Source organism: Fringilla coelebs (assembly GCF_963513975.1).
Source record: "Fringilla coelebs genome assembly, chromosome: 2".
Lineage (NCBI taxonomy): Eukaryota > Metazoa > Chordata > Aves > Passeriformes > Fringillidae > Fringilla > Fringilla coelebs.
In genome coordinates, this window is record NC_140029.1 from 92588623 (window position 1) to 92604170 (window position 15548).

General features: G+C 46.5%; 1 protein-coding gene across 1 annotated transcript; it reads right to left on the reverse strand.

Annotated features, from left to right (window-relative positions):
• Positions 1 to 6204, reverse strand: LOC311166353 (galactosylgalactosylxylosylprotein 3-beta-glucuronosyltransferase 1-like; the record flags this gene model as incomplete). Its single annotated transcript, XM_084226286.1, has 5 exons — positions 1 to 115; positions 3122 to 3227; positions 3725 to 4021; positions 5236 to 5774; positions 6093 to 6204. 4 exons carry the CDS (start codon positions 6202 to 6204, stop codon positions 3141 to 3143), a joined length of 1035 nt encoding a protein of 344 aa, XP_084082412.1. The 3' UTR covers positions 1 to 115; positions 3122 to 3140.
• Positions 6205 to 15548: the final 9344 nt, after the last annotated feature.

Here is a 15548-nt window from a genome sequence, read left to right on the forward strand (position 1 = left end):
ATTTGGGGGTGTTTATCATCCTCCAGCAGTGGAACAGAGCGCTGGGCAGGACAGGCAGGGTGCACAGTTGCTATGGTTGCTGATGAACTTCAGGAACAATCACAGCCCTCTGCCTCTGTCAAAACAAACACAAGGTGAGGTAAGAAGGTATAAATGCAACATGGCTATCCCCCCTGGCTCAGGCAAACACCTTGCAGGCATCAGTGAACAGGTTCCTCAACCACACTATGCATGGCTTTGGGCTGGGATATGGCTGAAGAGCTGCTTGTTCTCTCTACACTAGAGTCTTAGCTGGGAGATTTTATTTACGAATTAGAGAAAGTTTCTGACAGATTTTTTGTCTGCACTTAAAGTCATTATTTTAACTTCTCTGATAATTTTTTTAAAGAAAGAGTAGGAGGATGAGATCTGAGGATCTATTCAGTCTGTCTGGAAGCTGTGAAATGCAGATGAACCTTCTCTGTTTCCAAAATTCACAATAGCAGGAGTCCTATGCTAACCTAAGCACACTCTTCTTTTCTGGATGCCTGTAAATAAAAATTAGCAATAAGAATAGGTAGTTTTTATAACACCAGTCTTCCATGATAGTTTTCAGGACTTTAAGAAGAAAAATACAAGGTGAAATTAATCTCTGTCTCCTCTTCTCAGAAGGCAAAGCCTGTGTTTCAAAGGTGTTTCAATACAGTCAGCAGGGATGTATGCTGTGATAGCTTTGGGCTGCTCTGTGGCAAGCAGCCATGCAAGTGGTCCAATTAGAGATTAGGGGAGTACCAAATCCCACACCAAGCAATGTCTGCCTGACTCACATCTGCAGGATTTAAAGGGAAGGAGGGCTCTGGGAGGTCTTGGACTTAACTGGCTTGATCTGATCCTCAAGGAGGACTAATTGCCAGGAGGGAAAGATGGAAACATTCTTCCTATTGTGTCTAAGAACAGAAGATCCTCAGGGGAGCAATTTTGCCTCTTTTTTTTCTCAGCACTGGCTTATCTAGATCATGTCTATCAATGTTCTGAAGCTCAGCAGTCTTGACAGTACTTCCAACACACTGAAACCTTCAGCAGAGATCTCAATTTAAAATTTTAAGAGATGCAATCTAACGATTTTGCTTGATTGCTGTTGATTGTTAAGCAATTTACCTTGCATGTGTCTCCTGGAGTAGATGCCACCTGCCAACCTGATGTGTCAGAGCATCTGCCCCACATGACAGACAGTGGTGCAAAAGGCATTGTGGTCTAAGTGACTGCTAATGCAAGTACAAAGATCCTTAAAAATCTGCAGGGCTGATCCAGCCAACAATCTGATTAAAACCATTGAAGAGGATGGCTCGGATTAAGGTGCAAGTCCTGCTGGTGAATCAGTGGCAGTGTCTTGATCTTTTAGGCTGGTTGCTTTCCTTTCCCACAACAAATCACTCATGGGAAGCCATTCTCATGAGACTCCATAGCTGGTGCATTACATATCTTATGGAGGATGGCGGAGTGTTTGGCCAGGGAGGGAGGTGAGGACAAAAGAGCCCATCCAAAAATAGCACATTTGTGAACACATTACATCTGCACTGTGCATCTCCAATGGAGCCGCCAGCCCCTCCTCTGGCAAGCAGGCAAGGAAGGTCTAATCTATCTGAGTTTTTATAGACCTGCTCATCCTGTACAAAGTAAGTGATTCCACCAGAGCAGTTAACTGGACTGTGAGCCCTTATGAGCTGAGTTTGGGCAATCATAGCTTTAGGCAGCTGCAGACTCAGCACGGGTGAGTGTGCAAAATGAGCCTGTTGCTAGTGGATCTCACAAAAGCACTGATGAAAAGAGGAGCTTCTGCCTAAGCATCATTTATGGGTTTCTAGGATATCTGTAATATTAATAAAAAGTTGTCAGAAATGGTACAGGATTTGTGCCCTGTAGGAGGGACAGGTAGGCTACCCCAGGGTCCCTATGGTGGCACCAGGTGTCTGTGTTTAGATAACTAACTCCAGTCCCTTCCATCTGCTGCTGGGTGTGCAGGCACTGGGATTGCTTTGCACTATTTGTGTGGCGTCGCTCAGAGATGATGAGGTGCTGTGGCAATGCTGAGTGCAGCTTCTAGTGATGCCCACAGAGATCAGTGCAGGAGTTGAAATACTCATGACTGCCTTTATAGAAGCTCTCAGTTTTATTTGCACTGGTAGAGCTGAGCTGAGGTGTATATTGGGGTCAAAACTAAAAGCACTCCTGGAATATCTTCCAAAGTAGGACTAAATCATTCAGCATCCTGTGTCCTGACACAGTTATGACTGATTTCAGAAAAAGCTGGGTACTCCAAAATTGGCATACTTTTATTCTTTTGGGACTTTTGGGGCAGGAATCTGCCATTGAGATCAGAGGGCATGGTATCTGGACACTTCTTCATCATCATTCTCTTTCTAAGAACGTATCAATGATCTCTGATACATTCCTGCCTCACCCATAGTGGTTGCCATAATCCCCCATGCTGCTGCTGAACCGGGCTCTGTGAACTGCAAAGGCGCTTCCTAGTGCATTCACTATCTCCCCTCAGCAGCAGATGTACTCCTAGCTCTGGAGCACTGGTACCCAGCACCTCAAACTGAGAGAGTCTGTGTAGGTTGTGCTTTGCTGGTTCCTGTTCTGAGGTGCTCTAAGCATTCCATCAGCCTTTCCCTGCTGCACCCACACCCCAGCTGTTCATGCAGGATAAAGGCTGAAGGGGATGCATGAAGCACTGCACAGGTGGCAGGGCTGCTGGGACAAACGGTTGCCTGCAGCAGTGTGATCTCATTCCATGCTGTAGGACAACTCCCACACCAAAGGGAGTTTGCAGCTGGATGAAAGAGTCCAAGGGCAAGAATTTGGCTTGTCATTAATACTGAGAGAAACTGGGGGATTCTGCTGTTTCTTTTTTCTCTGTCAGGCAAAACTCCCATATGGTCTGCAAGGAGGCTTGAATGAGCAAGAAATACAGAGCATACATAGATAAAGATGAGAATCTACTTCTTGTCCAAAAAGAGTGTCACGGTGAATTACCAGAGCAGTCACATATGCAGTTTTTGAGGAAATAATAGGAGAAATAAGGAATCAGGTACAGATTACTTGCCTTGCTAAAAACAATAAAGACAAAGATACTCACACCCTGGAGCTGGCTCTGCTTACACTTCTACTCTGGGGTCTGTAAACCCACGCTTGCCTTCATTAACCAGAGTGGGTCTCTCAGTTCTTGTGTGCCAGACCAACACCTAGAAGGAAGCACAAAGAGTTCAGGGCGTTCTGAATAGCATAGAAACTATGAAAGCATGTCACCCATTGGGTGGGATCCTCAGAAAAGTGAGGCTCACAGTTGTTTGAAGCATGTGATTGAAAGGGATTGATCCTGGAGACGCTTATGGGCACATGAAAAAGTGACAAGGAGGAGGGATCATTCTAGAACAAAATTACAGACTCAACCCTCTGCCAAACCTCCTGGATTTTGGAGAAGCAGTCTGGCACAAATTGTACATCTGGGCTTCTTTATTAACACAGAATACCTAGCACTGCTCCTTAGCTCTCTCTGAGCTTCACATCTGTGAAGAATTTAGCAAGCTTTGTCCATCTGTCTGTCCCAGCATCATTTGGCACTGACATGTGCCAGCATAGGTCAGGCACAATGGAAGGTGAAAGAGTGTGGCAGGAGGCTGTAAAAGCAGCCAGGACCCAGCAAGGAGACTGTATCTTTGAGATTTCTTGTACTACTCACCTTTGTGCAGTTAGCTGCTTTGGGCTCTAGCCCGTCCATAGTCACTAAATCCTTCAGCAGACTTGTTTCCTGGTACCCTCCTTTAACTCCCTCTAGCTTGAAACTGGCGTGAGGCTTCTCCAAAATCAACTTGATGCTGATAGCAAATCCGGCCATGTCAATAGCAAAGGGACGATTAGGGTCAAAGACGGTTTTCCAGCCCACCACCTTCCCTGCTGGGCTCACTTTTGGGGATTCATATCGCAGCCCCCCAACGAAAGCCACTGGCCAGACTGAGACCCGCCTTGTGTAGCGCATCTGTGTGCCAGAAAGAGACAGCGCTGTGAGAATTCAACCCCACCACGTTTGTCCCAACCCGTTAGCGCACCATCCTCTGCTTTCATTGGCACCTGTCCTCCCCCACGGACTTCCTACGCAATCACATTGCTCTCGGCAGCACAAGCTCTAGTTCACCTGCGCTGCTGCTTGAAGAGCTACAGCTTCCACAGCCACAAGGCAACTTCTTAGCACGTTATTCTCTGAACAACAAACTCACTGCTTTTCTGTGCCCACATTCAGTCCTGCAGAAGAATGAAAACCTCTGTTTTTCTCATCCCATTTGAACTTTTACCTTTTTGTTATGGCAGAATTTTATAATTTTTTGTAAATGCCAAATACGACTTTTACCAGGCTCTAGCTCTGTATTATCAGCTCCACTCACTCCAGCTTCACACTCATGCAAGTAATCTCCCTGACTGATTCATCTTTGTCCTCATCTATTCCAGTTTCTCCCCCCACCTCCTGCCTTGTTTTTCCATCCATGTCTACTGCCTAGAAGTGTGGGGGTTTATTGAAATTGTCAGAAAGGACCTGGAAGTAGAGTAAAAATGATGAACTTAACAGAGACCTAACAACTCTGAAAACTGGAAATATGTTGTGATGCATAATTCTGCTCTTCAAGTGGCCTAGTACAGTTTGGCTTAAATTGGTGACAAGAGAGTTTACTGTATTTTTGCAAGTTCACAATAGGCTTGGCATTTCACAAAAGCCAGTCTCCAGCAGAAGTCTGGGCAAGCTTCAACGATCCCAGAGGCACAGCCCTGTTGTGGTGGCTGGAACTTGGAGAACTGAAGGGCAGCCAAAGAGTAAAGGTGGATAGAAAGACAACTCTTCTATCATCCCCAAACCATCACACCGCTACAACAGTGCAGATTTACACCTTGCCAGAAGTTTGTCTTTGATGCTTATTTAAATTAGGTCAGGTCTCCCTGAGGAGAGTTATAAATTCTGAGGTACATGTCCTGTGGTCCCTGGCAAGAGGAACTCCAGCTGGTGCAATAATTTGTGAGTGGCTGTTCACATCCGCAGCCTATGGCGTGGCAAAGATGTTCTTTGCCCTTTCAGCTTGCATCTGCCCTATAGCCAGCTGCCACTGCATGCAGAGTGGCGAGGTCTTTGCAAGTGCAACTGGGCTTAAGAGGCTCTGCAGCTCTATCCTGCTTTTCTGTCCCATGCAATTTTATGTCTCTTACCTCCTCAAAGAGCTCCAGGCTGTAGGTGTTATCATCATCAGCAAAATAGACTACGCCTTCTGGTGGTGCAGTGTTGCTGAAGCTGTCCCTCAGCCAGTGCAGCCCCAGGTTCCTCTGTAGTGTCCCCCTCGGGGTGTGGGATGGGATCCAGGACAGACCCAGCTTCAGGCTCTTGGGTGTCTCCACATTGAGGTGGGTGAAGTTGAGCCCAGCCTTCTCCAGCAGGTTGGATACAAGGTTGGTCCTCCGCGGAGAGTCTTCCACCACCACCCAGTGCAGGTTCTGTACGTGGAGGAAGGTGTTGGCCAGACGGGTCAGCTCAGCTTTTTGCACTGGCCGGGTGTAGGTAGGGGTGATAACAAAGATGGTTGGCAGGGTGTCTGACCATGGGGGAGGCCTGGAGTACACATAATTCTGGATGATTTTAGGCGTTGCTCCTATGCTTTGCTGCTGCCGAGTACATGATGGGAAGACTTCTTCTCTCAGTGCAGATGTGCCATTAAGGAGAGCTTTAGAGGTCACGTTCTCATCTGTCTCTTCTGGAATAAAACAAAGGAAGAGAGAGGGAAAAAAAAAAGCATGTCAGAGGACTAATAACTAACAGGCTGCCTCATGTTCAGGGAGGCACACGTCTATCTGGAGTTAGTGCTGCATCCTCTCTCCAAAGTCAGCCTAAGGTGCATGTTTAACACACTCTTAAGAACAGTTTATGTTTCTGCTGTTGGCAAACCCAGAGGGGGCCTTCAGGCAAGTCTGTCTTTGTTTAACCCTTCCCATGAGAGAGCATCCCTGCTGAGGGTTTGCAACAGAAGTCATCACAGCCACCAGCACAGTGACAGCAGAACTTTCGCACTTACTTCTCAGCAGGCTGAGGTAGTGGGTGGTTGGGTACTGGTGCCACAAGGTTAGGAGAAGAGCCCATGGCAAGGCAATCAGGAGCGTGGTAAGAAGGTTACGTCTCCTCAGCATGCTGCAGGGAGCTTCCAATGCCCAGGCATCTCTCTACCTTTAAGAAAAGAAAAAAGAGTAAGGCCTCCAAAATACAAGTCACCAAAAAATGCAGGGAGGCATGACAAATGTTTGGCTCTGATCCAGCAAAGGGTTCTCTAAGTTTTTAAGGAGCTCCATTAATGCTTCAGGTCCAAACCGTTATCCAACTTGGCCAACTCTGGTGCCATTGAATAGAAGCTTTTAGCTATTTCTGTTGCTCTAAAGAACCTCCCAGTATCCCATGATAAAACCGCTGTCCTTGAGTTAGGGTTGTTCATGTTGCTGATTATGAAGCCAGAGAGGACTTCTACTTGCCCCCTCTTTGAGACTTGTGTTCATTCCTGAGCTTTGTTGTGTCCATTTAATTTGCTTCTTTTGTACAACTTTTTAGAGCTGTGTGCAAGATTTGTGTGCCTGAATATGCAACTGGACAAAACAGTCAGATGTCAAGCATCCTCTAGATAGCCAGCCCCTCTTAACACTACTGCAGTGTTAATTCATCCTCCTTAGGCACAGGCATTGAGGCAATTGGGCATGCATGCTATCATCTACTAAGCGTTCCATGAAATCCCTGCCTTGGTCATTCCACAGTGCTGGTGATGCCTGCTGAATGTTTAATTATCCCACATCCCTTTCTACTTCTGGTTTGCAGTGTTTGGCCATTGCAGCATTTTGTTGGAATCACAGAATTGGAGTACCCACCAGGCCCTACCAGGTCCTCCTGCACTCCTAGGCTGAAGGCATTTTGAGCGAAGAGAGTGATGGCATCGTGCTGATACAAAAGATTGAAAGGAGGTTCAAATTGGTTGGCTCTAAATTCCAGCTCTGCCAGGGATTTTTAAGTGTACTGAAGGCCAGTCAGCTAAAACTAAGGTCCTCAAAGGGACACAGGCACATTTTGTTCAAAAGCAACTCTTTGCCCAGCATTTGGGTCCAGCAGCTCATCTGTCCAGAGGGGAAGAATATTCTTGCTTCAGCCTTAGAGAGTTGTGGGAGAAGAAATATGACAACTGGTCTGAAATGCTCTGCACTGACAGCAGCCACAGGGTACTGAAAGATATTAGGAGATGCTAATCTAAATTCATCCTCTGGGACCTCTTAGAATCTGTATTTAATTGTTTCTCTGACATTTTACCTTGGTGTCCTGAAAAAACCAAGGAACATACAATTGCAGGGCTCATCAGTGCCCTACCACCAGTAACCGTCAATCCTATTTCAGCCACATCTGACAGAAGAGTAGCATGTCTCAGCAAGTCCTCTGGTGGGCAAATGGATGTTCATAAGCCCTCTTAAGGAAATTACTGCAACACAAGCTCATTCCTTGTTAGATGCCAATGGTACCAATGATGGAGCAGCCCCTTAGGGAAATATATTCCCACTGACTGCTCCCCAAGCCAACCATTAATGGTGTTAATATCTAATGCTTCTTACCTCCTCACTGAGGAAACACCATGGTGCCCATTCACTACTTTTAAGCTACAAAAAGCTGATGAAGAAGTGCACCAAGGAAGCTGTGTGGCCAGGGGTACACTGGAGTGTTTTGGTGATGTGAGCAGGAGCCTTGTGCAGCAAACATGCTGGCTCTGCTGAACTGCATTGCTTTTTGATGACTGGGTCTGGGGCAGGTACAAGAGCGTCCTTCAAGCTTTAGTGCCAAAGACATAGGCATTTGGTAAGATCCAGGCCAGACACAGGGCAGGATGAGGTTACCCACACCAGGGACTGCTTTCCCTACAGGAAATCTTTTCTCTTACCGGCGTAGCGGTGCAGAGTAAAGCTTCCCATCACTCATGGCATTGAGAACAGACAGAGCCACAAAAGAAATCCAAGGATTGTTATTAACAACTGCAGATACCTAGCCCACCTAGACCCTCGCTCAGGGTCATCACAGCTCCTTGCTTCCTTTAGTATGCTTCCAGTTACAAATGTCCCTGCACCAGAGTCAGGCAGCCACCACTTCTTCCCTTTAATAAAAGGCCTTAATTATACAGACACAGTTTCTATGCAGCAGACCTGCTACTGCTGCAAACTCAGGTTGCTTCTGGAGGGAAAGAGAGGAGGAGGCAGCTGTGGCAGCTGTGTTACCAATAGAGCACAGAGGAGAGTGGATCAGAGTTGGAAGAATTTTTAACTAATTCCTTTTCTAGTTCTTTCTCCTCCTCCCTCTTCCAGCCAGCCCTGTTCATGCTTCCCAAACACAGCAAACAAGTGGAGATGCTGCCTGTGTGTGCAACTCCCCTGGTGCTCCGTGCTCATTTATTTCTGCATGCACCTTCTCTCTATTGCTTTTCCAAAGCAAGCAAGGCTGAACAAGTTAAACCCTGCATAAAGCCCCAGGTAACTTGTGAACCTCACAGAGGAGCTGACTTCAATCCCATTTAAAAAAATCTCTATTGCAATACTTTATGTTCTCTTTAAAATGTTACCTTGTCTCCCCCTGCATTCATCATGCGTACTCTTCTCCATTGCTTTGTATCTTTCACCTGCCTTTTCTCAGTCCTTCAGAGTCTCTTTTCTTCTCTGTTTCCAGGACTACAGAAATCCCCTGGCTTACTAATAATTTTAGCCTTTGTCTTCTGTCCTTACCCACACAAAGGTCCTTTGCATTCTCTTAATGTCCACCCCTCATGGAATATTTCCCACAAAGCGGTCCATTAAAGCATCAGTCCATCCTTTTGAAAACACAGCATCAAAATCCAGTCACATATCAATGCCTCTGGGTAGCCCGCTGATGGCCCCAGTGGGGCTCACAGAGGTTTACTGCACATATTTTTACCTACTTTTTATAATTAAAACCAAAGTCTCCTAAGTGGCTCGGATTAATTGCATGCCTGCTGGCAAACATTGCAGTGTGTATTCTTGGCACAACCAGCTACCTTCCTTCTGCCTTTAACCCCTTTCAGAGTAGATCCTGTTAAATGAGATTCAAGATCAGAAGAAAATGTTGTGATCATCTAAACCCATCTCCTGCATTCATCTGGTAATTCCTGGGTTTAAGCTGTAGAGGGCAGGGACCATCTCTTAATGTGCTTGTACAGTCCGGCACTGATCCCAACGGGAGCCTTTGGATGTGATTGCAATACAAATGTTATTGATTGTACTCTCTTGCTGGCCCTTCTCCTCCCTTGCTATTTCTCCTGTCCTGCCTATTCCCCATTCTCTTTCCTTTTCGTTTTTCCCTAGTGTCTCCTGCAGCCCTTGTTTGTGTTACACACCCTTAATAACATTAGCTGAATGTTTGATGGATGCCTTCAATGCTGCCTGTAGCCTTCTTGAGCTGTTTTCCAATTACACATCCCTCTTCTTAATTTCATCCATCAATCTTCTGTTCTCCATTAAAAAATAAACAAACACACAGAGCACAAAGCTGAGTATGATAGGGACAAAATGTTTCTCGTACTACTTTGGCTTCATGCTGCTTTGTCAGACTTCATAGTTCCTGGGATGCAACACCATTCAGTCTCCATTTAAGCTCCTGTTCTGAGACAGGGGGCATTATTCTGAAAGGATTCAGGAGAAGACAATGACAGAAGCACACAGGGGGAAGAGCTGGATTCCCTGGAATGATGCTGAAGAGAAACAAGATCTGGCTGAGGCGCAGACCATCACATGTGACCAATCCCTTCATCTGTAATTGACTAATTACCAACAGGGTACAATTTGTTACAGGCAGGACAACCCAGATATTGAGAGAGGGATAGGGATTCCAGGCTGCAAAATGACCCAGGGAGTGACATTCTCCCTGAGCTGCAGAGTATTTGAAAGGACATGTTGGGTGAATGGGAGAAAGGTGAAAGTTAGGGAGAGATGCAGCTGACTGGGGATTATAAGGCTGACACGTTCCAGTGCCTCTGATTTCCTACAGCCCTGTTGAGAAGCTGCTCAATTTACATCCTTTTTGATAACTCAGAAATGGTTAGGATCACATGGGCTTTGGTAGCTCTCTGAGGTTTTGGTTCTGCCCTCTGCCTGCCTGATTTAGAATGAGAACCACACTTTTCAAAATGTTTGCTCTGCAGGAAAGGGGATTTTCCAGCCTCTGGCTCAGGGCAGCCGGCCTGTCTGAGGCAGGCTTACAAGACTCTGAATGCTGGACCAACCCCAGCCCCAGGACTGTATGGCTGAGTTGGAGACACAGGCTCTAAAGATCCTTATCTTCCCAGAGGGACAAATTTCACAGTTCAAACTGTCCCTTGGGAACATCCTGCCATCCAGTGTAACGATTTTCTAGGCGAGCGCCCAAAGCAAACTACTCTCAGGTAACGGCGCCAAAAGTTTCAAGAACCGCTCCCTAATCTTGGTTTGAGCCATGTTTGCAAGCCTACCGTTCTGTGTGTACCCTGGGAGGAGACAGGTGTGGAGAGGGGAGGAGATAGGGCTGTGAGGAGCAGGGCTGGAGCAGACCTGCAGGTAGCTGCAGATGACTCTTAATTTCACACACCAAAGCTGTCAGCAGGGTTTTCGGTTTGTTTGCCTGCGTTTCGCTGCCTCTCTCCACCATCCCCTAGCCACCTTGAGGAAGTCCATGCAGATTTCATGAGTTCCCTAACTCCCGGTGTGGGAGATGTGATGCTGAAGGCAGAGCAGGGAGCTTTCAATTATTGATGAGAGCGACCTCTCTTTAAACAAGGAATGCATAATTCATGGCAGCGCCGGTATTTGTGGTGAGCAGCACCGGCTCAGTCCCTGCCTTGCTGAAATGCACAGGAAGCTGCTGTCCCTTCTCCCCCCATTCCCTTGGGCCCATCAGAGCCTTCAGTCGAAACTACAATAGTGCTAAAAATTGAGACAGGCCGAGATGCTGCAGCTCTTCTCCTCACCAGGCAGCTGCCTCCCTGTTTGAGATGTGCACGATAAAGTGGGAGGATGGATTCAAGGAACCACAGAAGTGGGTGGAATGGGTTATTGCTCTGGGATAAGCAGGGGTAATTACTGTGCAAACACAGCCAAAACAGGGCATTTCTCAGTAGTGAAACTCCTCCGACCCCCACACGGGTCTTCAGGAATGGCATCATTGTAGGACAGGAAGGGTAGGCTAGATCTAAAGGACAGTGCCTGAGGGTTCACAGCCAGCTGTATTTCTTGAGGGGGTGGGAAAAAGAAGGGAAAAGGCAGATTTGGTTTTCTGCTCAGAAAGTAGCAATTTCTCCCCTAAACTCTGCTGGAACTGGGTGGCTGAAAAACAAAGGGGGGTTTAAAAAAAAAGAAGCATTTTTTTCTTAGAAGCAAAATGCTAATCATACAATCATGGACTGTTTTGGATGGGAAGGGATCTTAAAGATCACCTAGTTCCAACACCTCTGCTGGGCAGTGACACCTTCCACTAGACCAGGTTTCTCAAAGCCCCATCCAACCTGGCCTTGAACGCTTCCAGGGATGGGCTATCCACAACAACTCTGGTCAACCTGGGCCAGTGTCTCTCCACTCTCAAATGAAGAACTTAATATTTAACCTAAGCCTACCCTCTTTCAGTTTGAACCCATTCCCCCTTATCCCTTCACTATATGCCTTTGTAAAGAGTCCCTCTCTAGCTCTCTTGTAGCTGCTTTTAGGTATTTAAAGTTGCTCTGAGGTCTCCCCAGAGCCTTCTCTTCTCCAGGATAAACAGCCCCAACTGTTTATCTTTCAGCCTGTCTTCACAGGAGAGGTGGATGGAACAGGGAAGAGAAAGGTTCTGATGCCACAACTGGGATCTTGACATCCCAGTAGCCCAGGCAATAGTAGGAGACTGCAGTTCTGTCCCAAGGTGTAAGAATGCTCTTCTGCTGGACTTTTAATCGTCCCTCTGCTGCAGACCTGGCGAAGGGCTGCAGGCAAGTGACACCTGCAGTCTGAATGAGGTGAGCACTCCCCTACTGCTCGTGGGGAGAGAGGGCAAAGGAAAATTAACTGAGTCCCCTGGAGAAACAAAACCCAGGGAACTACAAATAATAAAACAATACAGGGAAGGATGGCCAGCTCCTTCCCCAGAGCAGGAAGAGCAGAACTACCAGCAGCTGTGTAGTTTCAAGGCTCAGCCCCATCAACACTCTGTCCCTTGGTGCGCAGGCTCCTGTGGGGACAACTTCCCCGGGAAGTGAGTCACTCCCAATGAAACAGCTGCCCTTTCCCAAGCCCCTGCACCTTTTCCTCAGAAGAAAGGCTTAATCCTCTCCTGCCAGCTCTGATCCCTTCACCATATGGGAGCACAGTTACTTCAGCCCAGCAACCAGGCTTGTCCCTCAGGAATATACCATGCACAACCCCCATCTCTCCACTGCCCACATGAAGCTAAGCTGAGCATTCCTCAAAGTTTGGTCCATAAACAGCTTGACACAGCACCTTGCTGAAGAGCATCCTTGTACTAGACATGTGGCTTGTGTGTGGGAGCATGGGCCGAAGGAGGGTGATGGTTTATACTGGGATTTCTTCCAGGCCAATAAAAACCAAACCCACAAACAACAGAAAAGAAAAAAAAAACTTTGACAGAGCTAATTAAATCTGGTGGCTAGGTCCCACAGGAGCCAATACTTTAGAGACAGCACGTGGCTCAGCCTGCTATCCCCAGATAGATCAAGGGTATCCAGCCCCTATCTGGGCTATCAGCAGGAATGGAGATAACCCAGTTTGAATACAGACTAGACCTTGAACTTGGCTGCAAAGCCCGTCCTTGCAGGGAGCCTTCCGGAGCCTGAAAAAGGAGGTCTAAGCCAGGCTATTTTTAATCAGCGCAGACCCAAATGTCCTTCACGACTGATCCATACAACCTGTCACCACATTCCTGCCCCCTGAGCACTGGCGAGGGTGGGCTGTGGCTCAGAGGGACACAGCCCTCTGCCCCAGCACAATTTCCCTGCACTGCAGAGTCATAATCCAGGGGTGCCAGAAATACCCGGAGAAAGATTAGCAGCTCAGGCCCGAGGAGAAGCAGGGGGTACCAGATGTCTCCTGAGAAAGCTTGCTGTCTCCTGAAAGACCTCTAAGCTTGGAGTTATCCTGCCTTGAAAGGGAACTCAGGGGCTTATTCAGACGTCAGCTCCTCTTCCCTGCTGCTGAGCTCTGGCAGAACTGAGGTCCTTTATAGATGCTGATGACTATTACAGAATAATAATTCCAAACATATCTGCATGAATCAGCCCAATATCTGCATTAGCCAAAAAAAGAAAAAAAAGAAAAAAAAAGCTTTTTTTTTTCAAGGAGGCAAAATAATTCTAAGGAAGCAAAAACAATAGTGGATTGTTCCAAAGTTTCTGTATATCTCATTCAGAGCTTTCCCTACTGAGTTAACAGCTGATGCCTGTTCAGCAGGAGTGGGAGCTGTCATTTTACAGCTTTTTTACAAAAGCAGAAAGGAAAAACCCATAGTATTGCCTTCCAGAACATTTTCAAAGATGGAGAGGAATTACTTTTTCAGAGAAAAAGGCATTAGGCATTATTTGATGGTAACTACATTTCACAGGTGCTTGTTATGGGGCAAAAAAATCACATTGATCACAAGCTCCTTGTAAAGATATGGGGCCCAAAGGCCAGTGCTGTTCCTCTGATAGCAGCCAGGATACAGAGACAGGCTTTGATCTCAGCTGTGTGTCAATATGACATCAAATGCAGACCTCCAGAGGAACAAGCTATCACTAATGCACATTCTTGATTGATTTAGACAGCTTGTTTTCCTCCTGCTTTCAAAGGCGATGTTGAAATGCTCTTCCCTGCTGGACTTCCCCATTACTCCTAGGGAGGGCAAAAGAAAGCAAAGGAGAAACTGCTCTGGCTAAAATCACAGTGCAAATGATTTGCAGCAGCAGTTATGTCATTTAAAACACCAGTGTAGCTAAATATGTCTACTGTCTTCCCAAAATCTGTGAAAACACTGGCATTTTAATGGTTACATGTGTGTGCTGGCACCCTGAAGAATCAGAGCCCTGATCTGTTATTGAATGGAGAGAACTGTGGGCAGAGAATGAATGCAGTGTAAAGGCAAGAATCCCCCCCAGATTTCATTTGGGAATGCTGGCTGAATTATGTGATCAATAAAAGCATCATGCAAATAGCAACTTTGTGTGGAATGTTCTTGTGGATGGCTGCTCCGTATAAATTGAGACAGAGAGGACACTGGACAGCACTGATGTCACATCGTGCAGGTGTTAGTTGTGTGAGATCACAGAGAGGACAAACACCACTCTGGTGTCTTTGATGGACATTTTTCCTGTTGCAGCTCTCTGAGCTGTGTGAAATACGCTCACTTTGTAACTGGCTGAGATGGTCCAAAATGCTAATTCTGATTTCTTCCTCCAAATAAATCATCAGCACTCATTATATTTGCCACTTGCTGTGCAGCATCCAAGTGTCATGTGGACACTTTTAGAAACAAACGTAGAATGGATAAATTGGCACCTAGAGAATTGTCTTTTGCAATTGATATACGTTATGGTCCGCTGCTTGATTTGTACCTTAAATGCCACAGCTGATCTGTATAGCTTGGGCTTGATTAAAAGAAGCACTAGAATGAAAATTAGAGTCAGCACACAGTGTTTATTTTTCTGCCTTCTCCTTGTGAAAAAAAAAGGGAAGAAGAGAGCAAAAGAAAGAAGGGGCAGAAAGCTGATGGTTAGTGTCCTGCTAGGACTCTCCTACTGTCCTTCCCTGTCCTAACAGGGAGGCTGTTGACTCTGGAGTACAGGCAGGCCGCATTCAAATAATGCACCAAGGGGTTTGAGATCAAACCCATATGCAATTCCCACCTTCTGGGAATGCCAGGGGAGCAACATCTAACTTGGGCACTGGCAGCAGCTGCGAGCATATATCCCTGCATCATGATCAGAGTAAGTTTTATTTTGTAGAAAAAGTAAGCAGTGGATGCATTTGGGTGAACAGATGGAGCTGAGGAATAGCAAAAGTCACATGCCCCTTTCTAACAACAATCCAAGCCTACCAGAAAAAAAAGGATGTGGGTTTTGGTTTCTGTTTTTCAGTGTCTTGCACAGTTAAAATGGAAGAGTCTGTTGGGAAGGCAGGGGAGGCAGTGAGGGAATTGAGGGCAGACGAGCTGACAGCATGAGAAACAAATTTCTCTCTCTTTTAGAGTGCATGGAGCTTGCCATAGGGCTTGCTTGTATAGGGATTGCTCTCTGCCATGCTCCTTAATTGCACATGAAAGCAGCCTGGTCTGAAAGTGTCTTTGCATGTAGTGTTTATAAAGCTTCCCTTGGGAGGGAGGTCAGCCTGCAGTATTGTACTCATGGGCCTATCTGTGAAATCATGTGCTTCAGGCTGCCCTAGGCCTGGATGCAAAAGGGTTTTGATACTCCCCCAGGCTGGGGAGTAGCCTGCTCGATCTGTTTCCTGAG